The sequence below is a fragment of the Cherax quadricarinatus genome, chromosome 5, assembly GCF_038502225.1.
Source record: "Cherax quadricarinatus isolate ZL_2023a chromosome 5, ASM3850222v1, whole genome shotgun sequence".
In the NCBI taxonomy this organism is placed as follows: Eukaryota; Metazoa; Arthropoda; class Malacostraca; order Decapoda; family Parastacidae; genus Cherax; species Cherax quadricarinatus.
The window spans coordinates 58,029,633-58,052,257 of record NC_091296.1 but is presented as its reverse complement, the minus strand read 5'-3'; the positions used below and the strand labels follow the sequence as shown (position 1 = coordinate 58,052,257).

The following is a 22,625-nucleotide window of genomic DNA, read 5'->3' as shown; positions in this document are numbered from 1 at the left end:
TGGTGATATTACCGTTGTTACAGGTAGTACTACTGTTGCTGGTGATATTACCGTTGTTACAGGCAGTACTACTGTTGCTGGTGATATTACCGTTGTTACAGGCAGTACTATTGTTGCTGGTGATATTACCGTTGTTACAGGCAGTACTACTGTTGCTGGTGATATTACCGTTGTTACAGGCAGTACTATTGTTGCTGGTGATATTACCGTTGTTACAGGCAGTACTATTGTTGCTGGTGATATTACCGTTGTTACAGGCAGTACTACTGTTGCTGGTGATATTACCGTTGTTACAGGTAGTACTACTGTTGCTGGTGATATTACCGTTGTTACAGGCAGTACTACTGTTGCTGGTGATATTACCGTTGTTACAGGTAGTACTACTGTTGCTGGTGATATTACCGTTGTTACAGGCAGTACTACTGTTGCTGGTGATATTACCGTTGTTACAGGTAGTACTACTGTTGCTGGTGATATTACCGTTGTTACAGGCAGTACTACTGTTGCTGGTGATATTACCGTTGTTACAGGTAGTACTACTGTTGCTGGTGATATTACCGTTGTTACAGGTAGTACTACTGTTGCTGGTGATATTACCGTTGTTACAGGTAGTACTACTGTTGCTGGTGATATTACCGTTGTTACAGGCAGTACTATTGTTGCTGGTGATATTACCGTTGTTACAGGCAGTACTACTGTTGCTGGTGATATTACCGTTGTTACAGGTAGTACTACTGTTGCTGGTGATATTACCGTTGTTACAGGTAGTACTACTGTTGCTGGTGATATTACCGTTGTTACAGGTAGTACTACTGTTGCTGGTGATATTACCGTTGTTACAGGTAGTACTACTGTTGCTGGTGATATTACCGTTGTTACAGGCAGTACTACTGTTGCTGGTGATATTACCGTTGTTACAGGTAGTACTACTGTTGCTGGTGATATTACCGTTGTTACAGGTAGTACTACTGTTGCTGGTGATATTACCGTTGTTACAGGTAGTACTACTGTTGCTGGTGATATTACCGTTGTTACAGGCAGTACTACTGTTGCTGGTGATATTACCGTTGTTACAGGTAGTACTACTGTTGCTGGTGATATTACCGTTGTTACAGGTAGTAATACTGTTGCTGGTGATATTACCGTTGTTACAGGTAGTACTACTGTTGCTGGTGATATTACCGTTGTTACAGGCATATTACCGTTGTTACAGGTAGTACTACTGTTGCTGGTGATATTACCGTTGTTACAGGTAGTGTTGCTATATTACCGTTGTTACAGGTAGTACTACTGTTGCTGGTGATATTACCGTTGTTACAGGTAGTATATTACTTGTTACAGGTAGTACTACTGCTGGTGATATTACCGTTGTTACAGGCTACTGTTGCTGGTGATATTACCGTACAGGCAGTACTGTTGCTGGTGATATTACCGTTGTTACAGGTAGTACTACTGTTGCTGGTGATATTACCGTTGTTACAGGCAGTACTATTGTTGCTGGTGATATTACCGTTGTTACAGGCAGTACTACTGTTGCTGGTGATATTACCGTTGTTACAGGTAGTACTACTGTTGCTGGTGATATTACCGTTGTTACAGGCAGTACTACTGTTGCTGGTGATATTACCGTTGTTACAGGCAGTACTATTGTTGCTGGTGATATTACCGTTGTTACAGGCAGTACTACTGTTGCTGGTGATATTACCGTTGTTACAGGCAGTACTATTGTTGCTGGTGATATTACCGTTGTTACAGGCAGTACTATTGTTGCTGGTGATATTACCGTTGTTACAGGCAGTACTACTGTTGCTGGTGATATTACCGTTGTTACAGGTAGTACTACTGTTGCTGGTGATATTACCGTTGTTACAGGCAGTACTACTGTTGCTGGTGATATTACCGTTGTTACAGGTAGTACTACTGTTGCTGGTGATATTACCGTTGTTACAGGCAGTACTACTGTTGCTGGTGATATTACCGTTGTTACAGGTAGTACTACTGTTGCTGGTGATATTACCGTTGTTACAGGCAGTACTACTGTTGCTGGTGATATTACCGTTGTTACAGGTAGTACTACTGTTGCTGGTGATATTACCGTTGTTACAGGTAGTACTACTGTTGCTGGTGATATTACCGTTGTTACAGGTAGTACTACTGTTGCTGGTGATATTACCGTTGTTACAGGCAGTACTACTGTTGCTGGTGATATTACCGTTGTTACAGGCAGTACTACTGTTGCTGGTGATATTACCGTTGTTACAGGTAGTACTACTGTTGCTGGTGATATTACCGTTGTTACAGGCAGTACTACTGTTGCTGGTGATATTACCGTTGTTACAGGCAGTACTACTGTTGCTGGTGATATTACCGTTGTTACAGGTAGTACTACTGTTGCTGGTGATATTACCGTTGTTACAGGCAGTACTACTGTTGCTGGTGATATTACCGTTGTTACAGGTAGTACAACTGTTGCTGGTGATATTACCGTTGTTACAGGCAGTACTACTCTTGCTGGTGATATTACCGTTGTTACAGGTAGTACTACTGTTGCTGGTGATATTACCGTTGTTACAGGCAGTACTACTGTTGCTGGTGATATTACCGTTGTTACAGGTAGTACTACTGTTGCTGGTGATATTACCGTTGTTACAGGTAGTGCTACTGTTGCTGGTGATATTACCGTTGTTACAGGTAGTATTACTGTTGCTGGTGATATTACCGTTGTTACAGGCAGTACTACTGTTGCTGGTGATATTACCGTTGTTACAGGCAGTACTACTGTTGCTGGTGATATTACCGTTGTTACAGGTAGTACTACTGTTGCTGGTGATATTACCGTTGTTACAGGCAGTACTACTGTTGCTGGTGATATTACCGTTGTTACAGGCAGTACTACTGTTGCTGGTGATATTACCGTTGTTACAGGCAGTACTACTGTTGCTGGTGATATTACCGTTGTTACAGGTAGTACTACTGTTGCTGGTGATATTACCGCCATAAAACTCGTCATCCCCATCAACCATCTTCCACTCCACCATCCGTCACAGATGGCTCTTGTCAGAGCAACAGATAGCTCCCGTCAGAGCAACAGATAGCTCCCGTCAGAGCAACAGATGGCTCCTGTCAGAGCAACTTGGTCACTGAAACTACCAGTTTCAATTCACGGTGTGTGTGAAGATAAGATAAGATAAGATAAGATTTCGTTCGGATTTTTAACCCCGGAGGGTTAGCCACCCAGGATAACCCAAGAAAGTCAGTGCGTCATCGAGGACTGTCTAACTTATTTCCATTGGGGTCCTTAATCTTGTCCCCCAGGATGCGACCCACACCAGTCGACTAACACCCAGGTACCTATTTGCTGCTAGGTGAACAGGACAACAGGTGTAAGGAAACGTGTCGAAATGTTTCCACCCGCCGGGAATCGAACCCAGGCCCTCCGTATGTGAAGCGGGAGCTTTAGCCACCAGGCCACCGGGCCACCGCACTGTATATTCTGCTGTGCGTCGTTGTGCGTCTGACGCACCGTCCAAGATGGATGCCGCCTCAGCTGACTTCACTTGTTCCCTCTAACACAGATTACAGATGCGACACTAATGTACTGAGCGATCTATCCAGGTGACACTGCATTACCTGCCTTATACCCGGGGTACATTCTAGCAGACGTTGACGGACGCATGGCGTCTGGTATATACTAAGGTAGTTACGGTATCTATTTTGTTTAGTAGTGAAGGAAGTTTACCTGGAGATGATTCCGAGGGTCGCCGCCCCACCCGCAAACGCCTCCCATCCCCACCGCCTCCGCAACTCGCCGCCGCAGCCGCAGCCGCAGCCGCAGCCGCAGCCGCAGCCGCAGCCGCAGCCGCAGCCGCAGCCGCCGCCGCCCGAGGCTAGACCTGATCCTCGTAGTTGGAGGTTTGCTCAGCCAAGATGTTGATCAAACCGGCAACCAAGTTGATGCTTACTATTCAAGTCACCCTCCTAGGTGGCTTCAATACTAAGCTTCAAGCCTCCTAGGTGGCTTCAATACTAAGCTTCAAGCCTCCTAGGTGGCTTCAATACTAAGCTTCAAGCCTCCTAGGTGGCTTCAACACTAAGCTTCAAGCCTCCTAGGTGGCTTCAACACTAAGATTCAAGCCTCCTAGGTGGCTTCAATACTAAGCTTCAAGCCTCCTAGGTGGCTTCAATACTAAGCTTCAAGCCTCCTAGGTGGCTTCAACACTAAGCTTCAAGCCTCCTAGGTGGCTTCAACACTAAGCTTCAAGCCTCCTAGGCGGCTTCAATACTAAGCTTCAAGCCTCCTAGGTGGCTTCAATACTAAGCTTCAAGCCTCCTAGGTGGCTTCAATACTAAGCTTCAAGCCTCCTAGGTGGCTTCAATACTAAGCTTCAAGCCTCCTAGGTGGCTTCAATACTAAGCTTCAAGCCTCCTAGGTGGCTTCAATACTAAGCTTCAAGCCTCCTAGGTGGCTTCAATACTAAGCTTCAAGCCTCCTAGGTGGCTTCAATACTAAGCTTCAAGCCTCCTAGGTGGCTTCAATACTAAGCTTCAAGCCTCCTAGGTGGCTTCAATACTAAGCTTCAAGCCTCCTAGGTGGCTTCAATACTAAGCTTCAAACCTCCTAGGTGGCTTCAATACTAAGCTTCAAGCCTCCTAGGTGGCTTCAATACTAAGCTTCAAGCCTCCTAGGTGGCTTCAATACTAAGCTTCAAGCCCTCCTAGGTGGCTTCAATACTAAGCTTCAAGCCTCCTAGGTGGCTTCAATACTAAGCTTCAAGCCTCCTAGGTGGCTTCAATACTAAGCTTCAAGCCTCCTAGGTGGCTTCAATACTAAGCTTCAAGCCTCCTAGGTGGCTTCAATACTAAGCTTCAAGCCCTCCTAGGTGGCTTCAATACTAAGCTTCAAGCCTCCTAGGTGGCTTCAATACTAAGCTTCAAGCCTCATAGGTGGCTTCAATACTAAGCTTCAAGCCTCCTAGGTGGCTTCAATACTAAGCTTCAAGCCTCCTAGGTGGCTTCAATACTAAGCTTCAAGCCCTCCTAGGTGGCTTCAATACTAAGCTTCAAGCCTCCTAGGTGGCTTCAATACTAAGCTTCAAGCCTCCTAGGTGGCTTCAATACTAAGCTTCAAGCCTCCTAGGTGGCTTCAATACTAAGCTTCAAGCCTCCTAGGTGGCTTCAATACTAAGCTTCAAGCCTCCTAGGTGGCTTCAATACTAAGCTTAAAGCCTCCTAGGTGGCTTCAATACTAAGCTTCAAGCCTCCTAGGTGGCTTCAATACTAAGCTTCAAGCCTCCTAGGTGGCGTCAATACTAAGCTTCAAGCCTCCTAGGTGGCTTCAATACTAAGCTTCAAGCCTCCTAGGTGGCTTCAATACTAAGCTTCAAGCCCTCCTAGGTGGCTTCAATACTAAGCTTCAAGCCTCCTAAGTGGCTTCAATACTAAGCTTCAAGCCTCCTAGGTGGCTTCAATACTAAGCTTCAAGCCTCCTAGGTGGCTTCAATACTAAGCTTCAAGCCTCCTAGGTGGCTTCAATACTAAGCTTCAAGCCCTCCTAGGTGGCTTCAATACTAAGCTTCAAGCCTCCTAGGTGGCTTCAATACTAAGCTTCAAGCTTCTTAGGTGGCTTCAATACTAAGCTTCAAGCCTCCTAGGTGGCTTCAATACTAAGCTTCAAGCCTCCTAGGTGGCTTCAATACTAAGCTTCAAGCCCTCCTAGGTGGCTTCAATACTAAGCTTCAAGCCTCCTAGGTGGCTTCAATACTAAGCTTCAAGCCTCCTAGGTGGCTTCAATACTAAGCTTCAAGCCTCCTAGGTGGCTTCAATACTAAGCTTCAAGCCTCCTAGGTGGCTTCAATACTAAGCTTCAAGCCCTCCTAGGTGGCTTCAATACTAAGCTTCAAGCCTCCTAGGTGGCTTCAATACTAAGCTTCAAGCCTCCTAGGTGGCTTCAATACTAAGCTTCAAGCCTCCTAGGTGGCTTCAATACTAAGCTTCAAGCCCTCCTAGGTGGCTTCAATACTAAGCTTCAAGCCTCCTAGGTGGCTTCAATACTAAGCTTCAAGCCTCCTAGGTGGCTTCAATACTAAGCTTCAAGCCTCCTAGGTGGCTTCAATACTAAGCTTCAAGCCTCCTAGGTGGCTTCAATACTAAGCTTCAAGCCCTCCTAGGTGGCTTCAATACTAAGCTTCAAGCCTCCTAGGTGGCTTCAATACTAAGCTTCAAGCCCTCCTAGGTGGCTTCAATACTAAGCTTCAAGCCTCCTAGGTGGCTTCAATACTAAGCTTCAAGCCTCCTAGGTGGCTTCAATACTAAGCTTCAAGCCATCCTAGGTTTCTTCAATACTAAGCTTCAAGCTTCCTAGGTGGCTTCAATACTAAGCTTCAAGCCTCCTAGGTGGCTTCAATACTAAGCTTCAAGCCTCCTAGGTGGCTTCAATACTAAGCTTCAAGCCTCCTAGGTGGCTTCAATACTAAGCTTCAAGCCCTCCTAGGTGGCTTCAATACTAAGCTTCAAGCCTCCTAGGTGGCTTCAATACTAAGCTTCAAGCCTCCTAGGTGGCTTCAATACTAAGCTTCAAGCCTCCTAGGTGGCTTCAATACTAAGCTTCAAGCCCTCCTAGGTGGCTTCAATACTAAGCTTCAAGCCTCCTAGGTGGCTTCAATACTAAGCTTCAAGCCTCCTAGGTGGCTTCAATACTAAGCTTCAAGCCTCCTAGGTGGCTTCAATACTAAGCTTCAAGCCCTCCTAGGTGGCTTCAATACTAAGCTTCAAGCCTCCTAGGTGGCTTCAATACTAAGCTTCAAGCCCTCCTAGGTGGCTTCAATACTAAGCTTCAAGCCTCCTAGGTGGCTTCAATACTAAGCTTCAAGCCTCCTAGGTGGCTTCAATACTAAGCTTCAAGCCTCCTAGGTGGCTTCAATACTAAGCTTCAAGCCTCCTAGGTGGCTTCAATACTAAGCTTCAAGCCTCCTAGGTGGCTTCAATACTAAGCTTCAAGCCCTCCTAGGTGGCTTCAATACTAAGCTTCAAGCCTCCTAGGTGGCTTCAATACTAAGCTTCAAGCCCTCCTAGGTGGCTTCAATACTAAGCTTCAAGCCTCCTAGGTGGCTTCAATACTAAGCTTCAAGCCTCCTAGGTGGCTTCAATACTAAGCTTCAAGCCTCCTAGGTGGCTTCAATACTAAGCTTCAAGCCTCCTAGGTGGCTTCAACACTAAGCTTCAAGCCTCCTAGGTGGCTTCAACACTAAGCTTCAAGCCTCCTAGGTGGCTTCAATACTAAGCTTCAAGCCTCCTAGGTGGCTTCAATACTAAGCTTCAAGCCTCCTAGGTGGCTTCAATACTAAGCTTCAAGCCTCCTAGGTGGCTTCAATACTAAGCTTCAAGCCTCCTAGGTGGCTTCAATACTAAGCTTCAAGCCTCCTAGGTGGCTTCAATACTAAGCTTCAAGCCTCCTAGGTGGCTTCAATACTAAGCTTCAAGCCTCCTAGGTGGCTTCAATACTAAGCTTCAAGCCTCCTAGGTGGCTTCAATACTAAGCTTCAAGCCTCCTAGGTGGCTTCAATACTAAGCTTCAAGCCTCCTAAGTGGCTTCAATACTAAGCTTCAAGCCTCCTAGGTGGCTTCAATACTAAGCTTCAAGCCTCCTAGGTGGCTTCAATACTAAGCTTCAAGCCTCCTAGGTGGCTTCAATACTAAGCTTCAAGCCTCCTAGGTGGCTTCAATACTAAGCTTCAAGCCTCCTAGGTGGCTTCAATACTAAGCTTCAAGCCTCCTAGGTGGCTTCAACACTAAGCTTCAAGCCTCCTAGGTGGCTTCAACACTAAGCTTCAAGCCTCCTAGGTGGCTTCAATACTAAGCTTCAAGCCTCCTAGGTGGCTTCAATACTAAGCTTCAAGCCTCCTAGGTGGCTTCAATACTAAGCTTCAAGCCTCCTAGGTGGCTTCAATACTAAGCTTCAAGCCTTTTAGGTGGCTTCAATACTAAGCTTCAAGCCTCCTAGGTGGCTTCAATACTAAGCTTCAAGCCTCCTAGGTGGCTTCAATACTAAGCTTCAAGCCTCCTAGGTGGCTTCAATACTAAGCTTCAAGCCTCCTAGGTGGCTTCAATACTAAGCTTCAAGCCTCCTAGGTGGCTTCAATACTAAGCTTCAAGCCTCCTAGGTGGCTTCAATACTAAGCTTCAAGCCTCCTAGGTGGCTTCAATACTAAGCTTCAAGCCTCCTAGGTGGCTTCAATACTAAGCTTCAAGCCTCCTAGGTGGCTTCAATACTAAGCTTCAAGCCTCCTAGGTGGCTTCAACACTAAGCTTCAAGCCTCCTAGGTGGCTTCAACACTAAGCTTCAAGCCTCCTAGGTGGCTTCAATACTAAGCTTCAAGCCTCCTAGGTGGCTTCAATACTAAGCTTCAAGCCTCCTAGGTGGCTTCAATACTAAGCTTCAAGCCTCCTAGGTGGCTTCAATACTAAGCTTCAAGCCTCCTAGGTGGCTTCAATACTAAGCTTCAAGCCTCCTAGGTGGCTTCAATACTAAGCTTCAAGCCTCCTAGGTGGCTTCAATACTAAGCTAAAAGTCTCCTAGGTGGCTTCAATACTAAGCTTCAAGCCTCCTAGGTGGCTTCAATACTAAGCTTCAAGCCTCCTAGGTGGCTTCAATACTAAGCTTCAAGCCTCCTAGGTGGCTTCAATACTAAGCTTCAAGCCTCCTAGGTGGCTTCAATACTAAGCTTCAAGCCTCCTAGGTGGCTTCAATACTAAGCTTCAAGCCTCCTAGGTGGCTTCAATACTAAGCTTCAAGCCTCCTAGGTGGCTTCAATACTAAGCTTCAAGCCTCCTAGGTGGCTTCAATACTAAACTTCAAGCTTCCTAGGTGGCTTCAACACTAAACTTCAAGCCTCCTAAATGGCTTCAATACTAAGCTTCAAGCCTCCTAGGTGGCTTCAATACTAAGCTTCAAGGCTCCTAGTTGGCTTCAATAATAAGCTTCAAGCCTCCTAGGTGGCTTCAATACTAAGCTTCAAGCTTCCTAGGTGGCTTCAGTACTAAACTTCAAGCCTCCTAGGTGGCTTCAATACTAAGCTTCAAGCCTCCTAAGTGGCTTCAATACTAAGCTTTAAGCCTCCTATGTGGCTTCAATACTAAGCTTCAAGCCTCCTATGTGGCTTCAATACTAAGCTTCAAGCCTCCTCGGTGGCTTCAATACTAAGCTTCAAGCCTCCTCGGTGGCTTCAATACTAAGCTTCAAGCCTCCTCGGTGGCTTCAATACTAAGCTTCAAGCCTCCTAGGTGGCTTCAATACTAAGCTTCAAGCCTCCTCGGTGGCTTCAATACTAAGCTTCAAGCCTCCTCGGTGGCTTCAATACTAAGCTTCAAGCCTCCTAGGTGGCTTCAATACTAAGCTTCAAGCCTCCTAGGTGGCTTCAGTACTAAGCTTCAAGCTTCCTATGTGGCTTCAATACTAAGCTTCAAGCCTCCTAGGTGGCTTCAATACTAAGCTTCAAGCTTCCTATGTGGCTTCAATACTAAGCTTCAAGCCTCCTAGGTGGCTTCAATACTAAGCTCAAACCTCGTAGGTGCCTTCAATGCTAAGCTTCAAGCTTCCTAGGTGGCTTCAATACTAAGCTTCAAGACTCCTAGGTGACTTCAATACTAAGCTTCAAGCCTCCTAGGTGACTTCAATACTAAGCTTCAAGCCTCCTAGGTGGCTTCAATACTAAGCTTCAAGCTTCTTAGGTGGCTTCAATACTAAGCTTCAAGCCTCCTAGGTGGCTTCAGTACTAAGCTTCAAGCCTCCTAGGTGGCTTCAATACTAAGCTTCAAGCCTCCTTTGTGGCTCCAATACTAAACTTCAAGCCTCCTATGTGGCTTCAATACTAAGCTTCAAGCCTCCTAGGTGGCTTCAATACTAAGCTTCAAGCCTCATAGGTGGTTTAAATACTAAGCTTCAAGCTTCCTAGGTGGCTTCAATACTAAGCTTCAGGTCTCCTAGGTGGCTTCAATAATAAGCTTGAAGCCTCCTAGGTGGCTTCAATACTAAGCTTCAAGTCTCCTAGGTGACTTCAATACTAAGCTTCAAGTCTCCTAGGTGGATTCAATACTAAGCTTCGAGCTTCCTAGTTGGCTTCAATACTAAGCTTCAAGCTTCCTAGTTGGCTTCAATACTAAGCTTCAAGCCCTCCTAGGTGGCATCAATACTAAGCTTCAAGCCTCCTAGGTGGCTTCATTACTAATCTTCAAGCCTCCTAGGTGGCTTCAATACTAAGCTTCAAGCCTCCTAGGTGGCTTCAATACTAAGCTTCAAGCCTCCTAGGTGGCTTCAATACTAAGCTTCAAGCCTCCTAGGTGGCTTCAATACTAAGCTTCAAGCCTCCTAGGTGGCTTCAATACTAAGCTTCAAGCCTCCTAGGTGGCTTCAATACTAAACTTCAAGCTTCCTAGGTGGCTTCAACACTAAACTTCAAGCCTCCTAAATGGCTTCAATACTAAGCTTCAAGCCTCCTAGGTGGCTTCAATACTAAGCTTCAAGGCTCCTAGTTGGCTTCAATAATAAGCTTCAAGCCTCCTAGGTGGCTTCAATACTAAGCTTCAAGCTTCCTAGGTGGCTTCAGTACTAAACTTCAAGCCTCCTAGGTGGCTTCAATACTAAGCTTCAAGCCTCCTAAGTGGCTTCAATACTAAGCTTTAAGCCTCCTATGTGGCTTCAATACTAAGCTTCAAGCCTCCTATGTGGCTTCAATACTAAGCTTCAAGCCTCCTCGGTGCCTTCAATACTAAGCTTCAAGCCTCCTAGGTGGCTTCAATACTAAGCTTCAAGCCTCCTCGGTGGCTTCAATACTAAGCTTCAAGCCTCCTAGGTGGCTTCAATACTAAGCTTCAAGCCTCCTCGGTGGCTTCAATACTAAGCTTCAAGCCTCCTCGGTGGCTTCAATACTAAGCTTCAAGCCTCCTAGGTGGCTTCAATACTAAGCTTCAAGCCTCCTAGGTGGCTTCAGTACTAAGCTTCAAGCTTCCTATGTGGCTTCAATACTAAGCTTCAAGCCTCCTAGGTGGCTTCAATACTAAGCTTCAAGCTTCCTATGTGGCTTCAATACTAAGCTTCAAGCCTCCTAGGTGGCTTCAATACTAAGCTCAAACCTCGTAGGTGCCTTCAATGCTAAGCTTCAAGCTTCCTAGGTGGCTTCAATACTAAGCTTCAAGACTCCTAGGTGACTTCAATACTAAGCTTCAAGCCTCCTAGGTGACTTCAATACTAAGCTTCAAGCCTCCTAGGTGGCTTCAATACTAAGCTTCAAGCTTCTTAGGTGGCTTCAATACTAAGCTTCAAGCCTCCTAGGTGGCTTCAGTACTAAGCTTCAAGCCTCCTAGGTGGCTTCAATACTAAGCTTCAAGCCTCCTTTGTGGCTCCAATACTAAGCTTCAAGCCTCCTATGTGGCTTCAATACTAAGCTTCAAGCCTCCTAGGTGGCTTCAATACTAAGCTTCAAGCCTCATAGGTGGTTTAAATACTAAGCTTCAAGCTTCCTAGGTGGCTTCAATACTAAGCTTCAGGTCTCCTAGGTGGCTTCAATAATAAGCTTGAAGCCTCCTAGGTGGCTTCAATACTAAGCTTCAAGTCTCCTAGGTGACTTCAATACTAAGCTTCAAGTCTCCTAGGTGGATTCAATACTAAGCTTCAAGCTTCCTAGTTGGCTTCAATACTAAGCTTCAAGCTTCCTAGTTGGCTTCAATACTAAGCTTCAAGCCCTCCTAGGTGGCATCAATACTAAGCTTCAAGCCTTCTAGGTGGCTTCATTACTAATCTTCAAGCTTCCTAGGTGGCTTCAATAATATGCTTCAAGCCTCCTAGGTGGCTTTAATACTAAGCTTCAAGCCTCCTAGGTGGCTTCAATACTAAGCTTCAAGCATCCTCGGTGGCTTCAATACTAAGCTTCAAGCTTCCTAAGTGGCTTCAATACTAAGCTTCAAGCATCCTCGGTGGCTTCAATACTAAGCTTCAAGCCTCCTAGGTGGCCTCAATACTAAGCTTCAAGCTTCCTAGGTGGCTTCAATACTAAGCTTCAAGCCTCCTAGATGGCCTCAATACTAAGCTTCAAGCTTCCTAGGTGGTTTCAATACTAAGCTTCAAGCCTCCTAGGTGGCTTCAATACTAAGCTTCATGCCTCGTAGGTGCCTTCAATACTAATCTTCAAGCTTCCTAGGTGGCTTCAGTACTAAGCTTCAAGCCTCCTAGGTGACTTCAATACTAAGCTTCAAGCCTCCTAGGTGGCTTCAATACTAAGCTTGAAGCTTCTTAGGTGGCTTCAATACTAAGCTTCAAGCCTCCTAGGTGGCTTCAATACTAAGCTTCAAGCCTCCTAGGTGGCTTCAATACTAAGCTTCAAGCCTCCTAGGTGGCTTCAATATTAAGCTTCAAGCCTCCTAGGTGGCTTCAATACTAAGCTTGAAGCTTCTAAGTGACTTATAAAAAGTAATATTATTCCTCAGGGTTTTTCCTCTCTGAAAATCTCTCTCAGGAGGGAAAATATTCTACTGTTGTCAGAGTTTTGTGGCTCAACTCTTCTGCTTGAAGAATTGAATTATTCCTTTGTTATTTGTAGCTGCTTGCTCTCTCTCTCTCTCTCTCTCTCTCTCTCTCTCTCTCTCTCTCTCTCTCTCTCTCTCTCTCTCTCTCTCTCTCTCTCTCTCTCTCTCTCTCTCTCTCTCTCTCTCTCTCTCTCTCTATGCACGAGGGTTTTACAGCATCCTAACTTTATTTACAAGCTAAGAGCTGTTATCTACCTCAGCTCATTTGACAGCCTTGTGTTTATCACCGTGGTGAACACAGTACTATCCTCGTTGTGGTTGCAGGGGTTGATTCACAGCGCCTGCCCCACCCCCTCTTCACTAGGTCACTCTTCCCGCCCCATGAGCTTTATCATGCCTCTTTTTAAACCTATGTATGGATTCTGCCTCCACTACATCACTTCAGAGACTATTCCACTTCCTGACAATTTTTTGGCTGAAAAAATACATCCTAACATCCGTGTGGTTCATCTGAGTCTTCAACTTCCAACTGTGACCCCTTGCTGTTGTGTCCCATCTCTGGAACACCACAGTGTTCACCAGTGTTCACCAACACTGCTCTTCACCACAGGTTCACCATCACCAACACAGTAAGAGTGGGCAACGTAGAGAGTGATCTCCTGCAGTTAGTGAGTTCTGAGGCCAGAATCCTCTTCCTGTACTGCACCCGCTCGGAGGCTGCCTCCATCCTCGCCAAGGCTGCCAAACTAGGCCTGACAGGTGAGTGTGTCCTCCTACCTGGGCACCTAACTCCTCCCTAGGTTCCTGTCTCCTTCCTAGGTACCCATGTCTTCCCTACATACCTGGAAATAAATGCTATAAAATACCGACAGAATGGAAATATAAACACATATGCAGTATACTGTGACCCTTTATTGACAACGTTTCGCCCACACAGTGGGCTTTATCAAGTCACAAACAGGTGGAAGGTACGTGAGTATTTATAGTCAGGTTCAGAATGCTGAGGTCAGGTGGAGAATGCTGCAACTGATGATGTACCGAGTGGGGTTATTCAGTCTAAAATCTTGGGTAGCTTGGAAGGGAGATTGGATAAGTATATGAGTAGACCTTCTGCAGTGTTCCTCCATTTATGTTCTTATGTGGGATAGCGATGAAGAAGTTTCTTGGCAAGTGGTTCAGCTATGTTATAGATATAAGCCGTTGTTCTGGTTAAGTTGTTAGATATAGAGATAAGTGATGATTCCAGGATTCTTCGGTTATCTCTATATCCAACAACTTCAACCAGAACAATGGCTTCTATAACATAGCTGAACCACTTGTCAAGAAACTTCTTCATCGCTATCCCACATAAGAACATAAATGGAGAAACACTTCAGAAGGTCTACTCATATACTTATCTAATCTCCCTTCCAAGCTACCCAAGATTTTAGACTGTATAACCCCACTCGGTACATCATCAGATGCAGCATTCTCCACCTGACCTCAGCATTCTGAACCTAACGATAAATACTCACGTACTTTCCACCCAGGTAGATCTGTTTGTGACTTGATAAAGCACACTGTGTGGGCGAAACGTTGTCAATAAAGGATCACATTATACTGCATATGTGTTTATATTTCCTAGATACCTATCTCTCCCTAGGTTCCTATCTGCTCTCTGCTTTCTTATCTCCTTCCTAGGTACCCTTTTCTTCCCTAGATACCTGTCACTCGTAAGTACCTGTCTCCTCTCTAGATACCATTCTCTCCCTAGATACCTAGCTCCTCATGTAAGGGTGGTCCGGGGTACAGCTCTCCCTGGACTATCTCTCACCATCCTATAATTCTGGGCCCTTGGCGCAGACTAAGTCCCAGAATCAGACTATATTAACTTCCCTTCTCCTAAGAGCTTCATGGATGTAACAAGGTTATTGATTCCCTTATAATAATAATAATAATAATAATAATAATAATAATAATAATAATAATAATAATAATAATAATAATAATAATAATAATAATAATAATAATCTTCACCAACAGGCACCAACTACTTATGGATCGTCACTCAGAGCGTTATCCAGACTCTGTCCGAGGCTCCCCAGGAGTTTCCCGTGGGTATGTTAGGTGAGTTACCCCTGACACTAGCTTCTCCTCTCTCGGTATAACTAAGTTACCTCTGACACCAATGTCTCCTCTCTCAGGGTGACTAAGTTAGCCTGACACCAGCTTCTCCTCTCTCAGGATAACTAAGTTACCCGACACCAGCTTCTCCTCTCTCAGGATAACTAAGTTACCCCTGACACCAGCTTCTCCTCTCTCAGGATAACTAAGTTACCCCTGACATCAACTTCTCCTCTCTCGGTATAACTAAGTTACCCCTGACACCAGCTTCTTGACTGCTGATGCACAGGTAACATACAACCTTAATGCCCCCGCGCGTAGTCGATCGGCTTTAAACCTCATATATAAACCCACCACGAAGTTATAGTGACCTTTAGTCACACCTGCTGAGCATTTTACTAACACTCCTAGTGTTTATTACGCAGGTACACTGTAACTAGTTCACACTCTCAATGTATATTCTAATAATGCTCATTTAGATTTGTTGGTTCATTAGGTTTCAGGCCAATCGACTATAGGAAGGTCATTAGGAGTACGTGTAACATGTACACCAGGAGTCAAAGATATTTCAGTTTCCACTGTATGGATTAAAATATACTTTAAGAGTATACACACTGAGATATACTCCTCCACCCATTGCTAAAAATATATACATTAATTAGTGTGTAATATGTAGAAGAAAGATATGTTGGTAGTGGCAGAAAGTAGCATGGAAGAAAAAGAACAGAGAATGAGAGAGCAAAGAATGGGAGGGGGGGAGAAGAACGGAGTTAAACCTGTCCACTACGTGGCACCAGCCACTGGATGAGTCCAAGGTCAGCTGTGTAGTATCACTAAACATTACTGGTGCTTTTGACAGTGTATGGCGGCACCAGGGCCTCTTTGCAAAACTGGAAGCAATAGGAGTCGCTGGCTCTGCACTATGCCTCCTCAGCGATTGAAATCAGATCTCTAAGTGTAGTTCTCAGAGGGACAGAGTCAACAAGACACTCTATTAGTGCAAGTTTGCCATAGGGAAGTGTGCTAGGGCCATTGTTACGGAATGTCTACTTCAATGACCTTCCATTCATCCCAAAATCCCAAGCATATGCAGATGACTACTCTGACATTTACTTATCCAAGAGAGAAAAAAATGGCCTGAGCTTGCTACCACCTGCAGCTCACAAGACTGCCATCCCCACGAGCCCCTTTGTGGGGCGGGACAGATGGCAGACCAGAGGCCTAGCATCTCCCTGCGAGCCCCGTGAGGGCGGGGACTGTGGCTAGGCCTGGGGACACTTGGTCCCAAAGATGAGGGGGTACTTGTACCTCCTCCCATGGGAGACTTAGGTCTCGAGACACTCCCCAGATAGGGAGCAAAGGCCGGGTCACCACTATTGGAAAAGACCCGGGCCGGGAGAATACTGGCGAATAAAAAACAAAAAGAGAGGAAATGCCAGCTGTTCTTAGTTACATCAATTACCATCTTACAGTTATATCAACCCTGGAAAAACCATGGCAAGTTATATTTACTTGTGAGAAAACACAAATGATGATGGTCTCTATCCACCATGATGGTATTGCTGGAGCAGTGGTAAGAATGAATGGGTGAGTGTTGGAACCCGGGGATGAGGCTGATATCTTTGGGGGTTAAATGTGACTCCAAACTGACTATGAAGTGAACTTCTATGCAACAAGACGGGCAGCAAACAGTAACTGCTCATTGGTTGTAACCTTAAGAAGATCACTTCATCTGAGATCATTTATCCCAGGATGACTCCAATCTGGAACATGTTTGCATAGCATAATAACATAGAAAAAAATAAAGTCAATTGACTAAATGAAATCGCTGGGCTACAGATGGCTACAACTTCATCCTGTTCCATATTTGTATGTCCCATAACAATAAAAAGGCTTTGAAATGAGCTCATGTGGGTAACAGCTCTTAGCTTCCAAATAAAAGGTACGAACCCTTAACTTTTGTGTGTAAAAAAGAGAGAGGGAGAGAGAGAGACAGAGAGAGAGACAGAGAGAGAGAGAGAGAGAGAGAGAGAGAGAGAGAGAGAGAGAGAGAGAGAGAGAGAGAGAGAGAGAGAGAGAGAGAGAGAGAGAGAGAGAGAGAGAGAGAGAGAGAGGGAAGCTAACCTTGCAGAGAACATTCATGGTAACCAACACTAGAGTGAGAGACAACAAACACTTTTCAGTTCAATCACTGGCGGATCGTCTACCGTTGTTGGTTGAACATAAAAGTTGTATTTTTTGCTCAGCAACTTCGAGTTCAATGTGTTGATGTTATTATTGAGTCACACCAGTACAAAATCAAACACCCAAACAATAATATACATATATGTGCCATCGAAAAGTTCACAAAACCCATTTTTGCGCTGGTTCAAAATAATATTCCGGCTTGTGAGCTAAACTTTTGAGGTCGCCCGGGAAAATATTCGACGCTATTGAATGAGTAGATAAAAATGGAGGCGGCTTTGAAGCCACGGGATATTGCTAGCCAAATATAAAGAGAAAAAAATTCACATTTTTGTAAAATGAAGGTCCGCTGGTATCCCCAGGAAAACAATAATTATTTACCAACAGGTAAACAGCGTTGCAGGTAAATTATTTGGATTTTTAAATAGAAGATAGAGATATAGAGGGAAAGAGAGGTAGGGGTGACCTGCAGTGTTTGGGGGAGGGGGGTGATGTAAGCTACCTTGGGGAGGGGGAGATGTGATCTACCTTGGGGAGGGGGAATTGTGAGTTACTTTGGGGAGAGGGAAGTGTAAGCTACCTTGAGGAGAGAGAAGATGTAAGCTACCTTGGGGAGGGGGAAGATGTAAGCTACCTTGGGGAGGGGGAAGATGTAAGCTACCTGGCGGAGTGGGAAGATGTAAGCTACCTTGAGGAGAGAGAAGATGTAAGCTACCTTGGGGAGGGGGAAGATGTAAGCTACCTTGGGGAGGGGGAAGATGTAAGCTACCTTGGGGAGGGGGAAGATGTAAGCTACCTTGAGGAGAGAGAAGATGTAAGCTACCTTGGGTAGGGGGAAGATGTAAGCTACCTTGTGGAGGGGGAAGATGTAAGCTACGTGGGGGAGGGGGAAGATGTAAGCTACGTTGGGGAGGGGAAGATGTAAACTACCTTGGGGAGGGGGAGATGTGATCTACCTTGGGGAGGGGGAATTGTGAGTTACTTTGGGGAGAGGGAAGTGTAAGCTACCTTGGGGAGGGGGAAGATGTAAGCTACGTTGGGGAGGGGAAGAGGTAAACTACCTTGGGGAGGGGAAGAGGTAAACTACCTTTGGGAGACGGAAGATGTAAACTACCTTGGGGAGGGGGAAGATGTTAGCTACCTTGGGGAGGGGAAGATGTAAACTACCTTGGGGAGGGGAAGAGGTAAACTACCTTGGGGAGACGGAAGATGTAAACTACCTTGGGGAGGGGAAGAGGTAAACTACCTTGGGGAGACGGAAGATGTAAGCTACCTTGGGGAGGAGGAGATGTGAACTACCTTGGGGAGGGGGAAGATGTAAGCTACCTTGGGGAGGAGGAGATGTAAACTACCTTGGAGAGTGGAGGCACTTAAACCGTGATCCTGGGATTGCCAGGTTCAACACTGTACGCTACAGAGCTTTTGAAGGGAAAGTTCCACAGACAGCAGTGCTGTGTCCTGTCCGTCTCAGAGGCCACTGTGACACAGCTTTGCTCACCCCCACACCACCACCATCCTGCAAATCACATAAGTTCTATGTATAACTGGACATTCATAAGGAATTTATGGATTCGTTTAGTAAAGTTTGTAGCTAGTAACCTGTGGCTAGTATCTTGTTAGTACCTTGTGGGTAGTACCTTGTAGCTAGTACCTTGTTGCTAGCACCTCGTGGCTAATACTTTGTAGCTAGTACCTTGTGGCTAGTACCTTGTTAGTACCTTGTGGCTAGTACCTTGTTAGTACCTAGGGGCTAGTACCTTGCGGCTAGTACCTTGTGGCTAGTACTTTGTAGCTCGTACCTTGTGGCTAGTACCTTGTGGCTAATACCTTGTGGCTAATACTTTTTAACTAGTATCTTGTGGCTAGTATCTTGTAGCTAGTACCTTGTGACTAGTACTTTGCAGCTAATATCATGTGACTAATACCTTGCAGCTAGTACCTTGTGGCTAGTACCTTGTGGCCCGTACCTTGTAGCTAGTAGCTTGTGGCTAGTATTTTGTAGCTAGTACCTTGTCGATAGTACCTTGTAGCTAGTACCTTGTAACTAATATCTTGTAACTAGCACCTTGTAACTAGTACATGAATAATCAGTTCACTGTAGGTTATGTTAGACTGTTCTAACATGAGAGTCTTCAAAGAGCAGTCGTCTCAGTAAGTTGAAAGAGGGCGGACGGGGACCGTAGAGTGTTGACCTGACTCCCCCGGGGCCGGAGGCTTACAAACATTTGTGGTATACCGCTTGCTGCACTCCCTTCAGTGTTTCCCCACGGGTTTAGTGCCTCACGTGAATAAAAGAAGTGGTATAGAACGACTTAAGCCTGTTTGTCGTATATGGAAAGCCTGGTGGTACCTGTTATCCGCCTGCCAATTAAGAAGTTTTCACTGACACAGTGATAACGAGCACTGCCGCCTCCTGATGATAACTCTGACAACTTGTAGTGGTGGTCACTCAGAGTTTCGTCTTTAAAGTTGGACTGAGTCTCCATCTCCAAAGTTGTCTCTCTTTGAGTTATCTTAAAGAAGTTTTTGGATAAGAAATCTCTTTTTCAGTTCGGTTTTGCTGAGCCATAGAGATTTCAGGGGGGAAATATTAGCTGTTTCTTTCAGAACTGATGTCGTATTGGGAGGTTAGAGAGAGAGAGAGAAAGAGAGAGAGAGAGAAAGAGAGAGAGAGAAAGAGAGAGAGAGAAAGAGAGAGAGAGAAAGAGAGAGAGAGAAAGAGAGAGAGAGAAAGAGAGAGAGAGAGAGAGAGAGAGAGATTTTCAAAGACTTCATTTATATACCCTGCGTCTGAGCATCGTCTACAATACAAGTCTAACTAAACAGATACTCGCGTTATTCTTAAGTTGCCTCCGTGTAGTTGACTTTGACCGTATAAATATACCTGATATACTTCAGTTATTCCCGTGTGGTTGCTCTCCGTCTCCTGACAGACTGACGTATAAAACTTCTTGGTCAATTCTAGCATCGTTTTACCTGACCAGTGAACAACTTGCTAAGAAATCGTAAGTGTAAACTTTGAGTCCTTCCTGGGCCATTAAGAACTGGTGAGGAAAGTCCTCCAAGCAGACCTAAGGCAGTGTATATGTGCTTCTATCTCAGTTATATTTTGTCCTGTGTGTATGAAGTTATTTGTTTGGTAACCTAACCTAGCAAAACGTAACTAGATCTAGCTAGATTGGAAGTTAACTTCAAGGGTGTGGTAAATTGTGTTGAGATTGGGTTACTGTATTTTTCCGTTCATCAACAAAATCTGAAACAGAAGCCAGTAAGACCGATGTTAGCCGAGGTTACTGTAATGCGAAATAAATAGGGAGGAGTGAAAGTCCTGAAGTTACAGTCATAACTGTAACATTGAAGAGACAGTTACAGTCATAACTGTAACATTGAAGAGACAGTTACAGTCATAACTGTAACATTGAAGAGACAGTTACAGTCATAACTGTAACATTGAAGAGACAGTTACAGTCATAACTGTAACATTGAAGAGACAGTTACAGTCATAACTGTAACATTGAAGAGACAGTTACAGTCATAACTGTAACATTGAAGAGACAGTTAGAGTCATAACTGTAACATTGAAGAGACAGTTACAGTCATAACTGTAACATTGAAGAGACAGTTAGAGTCATAACTGTAACATTGAAGAGACAGTTACAGTCATAACTGTAACAAAATGTTTCAGCAATAGATGCTGACTGACGTAAAAATAATAAGTGATCTTAATGTATGGTATACTGAGTGACCTTGCTGCCTGGGATGCTGAGTGACCTTGCTGCCTGGGATACTGAGTGACCTTGCTGCCTGGGATACTGAGTGACCTTGCTGCCTGGGATACTGAGTGACCTTGCTGCCTGGGATACTGAGTGACCTTGCTGCCTGGGATACTGAGTGACCTTGCTGCCTGGGATACTGAGTGACCTTGCTGCCTGGGATACTGAGTGACCTTGCTGCCTGGGATACTGAGTGACCTTGCTGCCTGGGATACTGAGTGACCTTGCTGCCTGGGATACTGAGTGACCTTGCTGCCTGGGATACTGAGTGACCTTGCTGCCTGGGATACTGAGTGACCTTGCTGCCTGGGATACTGAGTGACCTTGCTGCCAGGGATACTGAGTGACCTTGCTGCCTGGGATACTGAGTGACCTTGCTGCCTGGGATACTGAGTGACCTTGCTGCCTGGGATACTGAGTGACCTTGCTGCCTGGGATACTGAGTGACCTTGCTGCCTAGGATACTGAGTGACCTTGCTGCCTGGGATACTGAGTGACCTTGCTGCCTGGGATACTGAGTGACCTTGCTGCCTGGGATACTGAGTGACCTTGCTGCCTAGGATACTGAGTGACATTGCTGCCTGGGATACTGAGTGACCTTGCTGCCTGGGATACTGAGTGACCTTGCTACCTGGGATACTGAGTGACCTTGCTGCCTGGGATACTGAGTGACCTTGCTGCCTAGGATACTGAGTGACCTTGCTGCCTGGGATACTGAGTGACCTTGCTGCCTGGGATACTGAGCGACCTTGCTGCCTGGGATACTGAGTGACCTTGCTGCCTGGGATACTGAGTGACCTTGCTGCCTGGGATACTGAGTGACCTTGCTGCCTGGGATACTGAGTGACCTTGCTGCCTGGGATACTGAGTGACCTTGCTGCCTGGGATACTGAGTGACATTGCTGCCTGGGATACTGAGTGACCTTGCTACCTGGATACTGAGTGACCTTGCTGCCTGGGATACTGAGTGACCTTGCTGCCTGAGATACTGAGTGACCTTGCTACCTGGATACTGAGTGACCTTGCTGCCTGGGATACTGAGTGACCTTGCTGCCTGGGATACTGAGTGACCTTGCTGCCTGGGATACTGAGTGACCTTGCTGCCTAGGATACTGAGTGACCTTGCTGCCTGGGATACTGAGTGACCTTGCTGCCTGGGATACTGAGTGACCTTGCTGCCTGGGATACTGAGTGACCTTGCTGCCTGGGATACTGAGTGACCTTGCTGCCTGGGATACTGAGTGACCTTGCTGCCTGGGATACTGAGTGACCTTGCTGCCTGGGATACTGAGTGACCTTGCTGCCTGGGATACTGAGTGACATTGCTTGGGATACTGAGTGACCTTGGGATACTGAGTGACCTTGCTGCCTGGGATACTGAGTGACCTTGCTGCCTGGGATACTGAGTGACCTTGCTGCCTGGGATACTGAGTGACCTTGCTGCCTGGGATACTGAGTGACCTTGCTGCCTGGGATACTGAGTGACATTGCTGCCTGGGATACTGAGTGACCTTGCTGCCTGGGATACTGAGTGACCTTGCTGCCTGGGATACTGAGTGACCTTGCTGCCTGGGATACTGAGTGACCTTGCTGCCTGGGATACTGAGTGACCTTGCTGCCTGGGATACTGAGTGACCTTGCTGCCTGGGATACTGAGTGACCTTGCTGCCTGGGATACTGAGTGACCTTGCTGCCTGGGATACTGAGTGACCTTGCTGCCTGGGATACTGAGTGACCTTGCTGCCTGGGATACTGAGTGACATTGCTGCCTGGGATACTGAGTGACCTTGCTGCCTGGGATACTGAGTGACCTTGCTGCCTGGGATACTGAGTGACCTTGCTGCTTGGGATACTGAGTGACCTTGCTGCCTGGGATACTGAGTGACCTTGCTGCCTGGGATACTGAGTGACCTTGCTGCCTGGGATACTGAGTGACCTTGCTGCCTGGGATACTGAGTGACCTTGCTACCTTTCATACTGAGTGACCTTGCTGCCTGGGATACTGAGTGACCTTGCTGCCTGGGATACTGAGTGACCTTCCTGCCTGGG

The 22,625-nt window shown here is 45.9% G+C and overlaps 1 protein-coding gene across 1 annotated transcript in view; it reads left to right on the top strand.

Annotated features, from left to right (window-relative positions):
- Nmdar2 (NMDA receptor 2) overlaps positions 1-22,625 on the top strand; it is a 408,938-nt gene that overhangs the window by 250,092 nt on the left and 136,221 nt on the right. The window contains exons 5-6 of the mRNA XM_070102705.1: positions 13,127-13,275; positions 14,539-14,622. Of these exons, the coding sequence (XP_069958806.1) occupies positions 13,127-13,275; positions 14,539-14,622 (233 nt within the window). The remainder of the gene's footprint in view (positions 1-13,126; positions 13,276-14,538; positions 14,623-22,625) is intronic.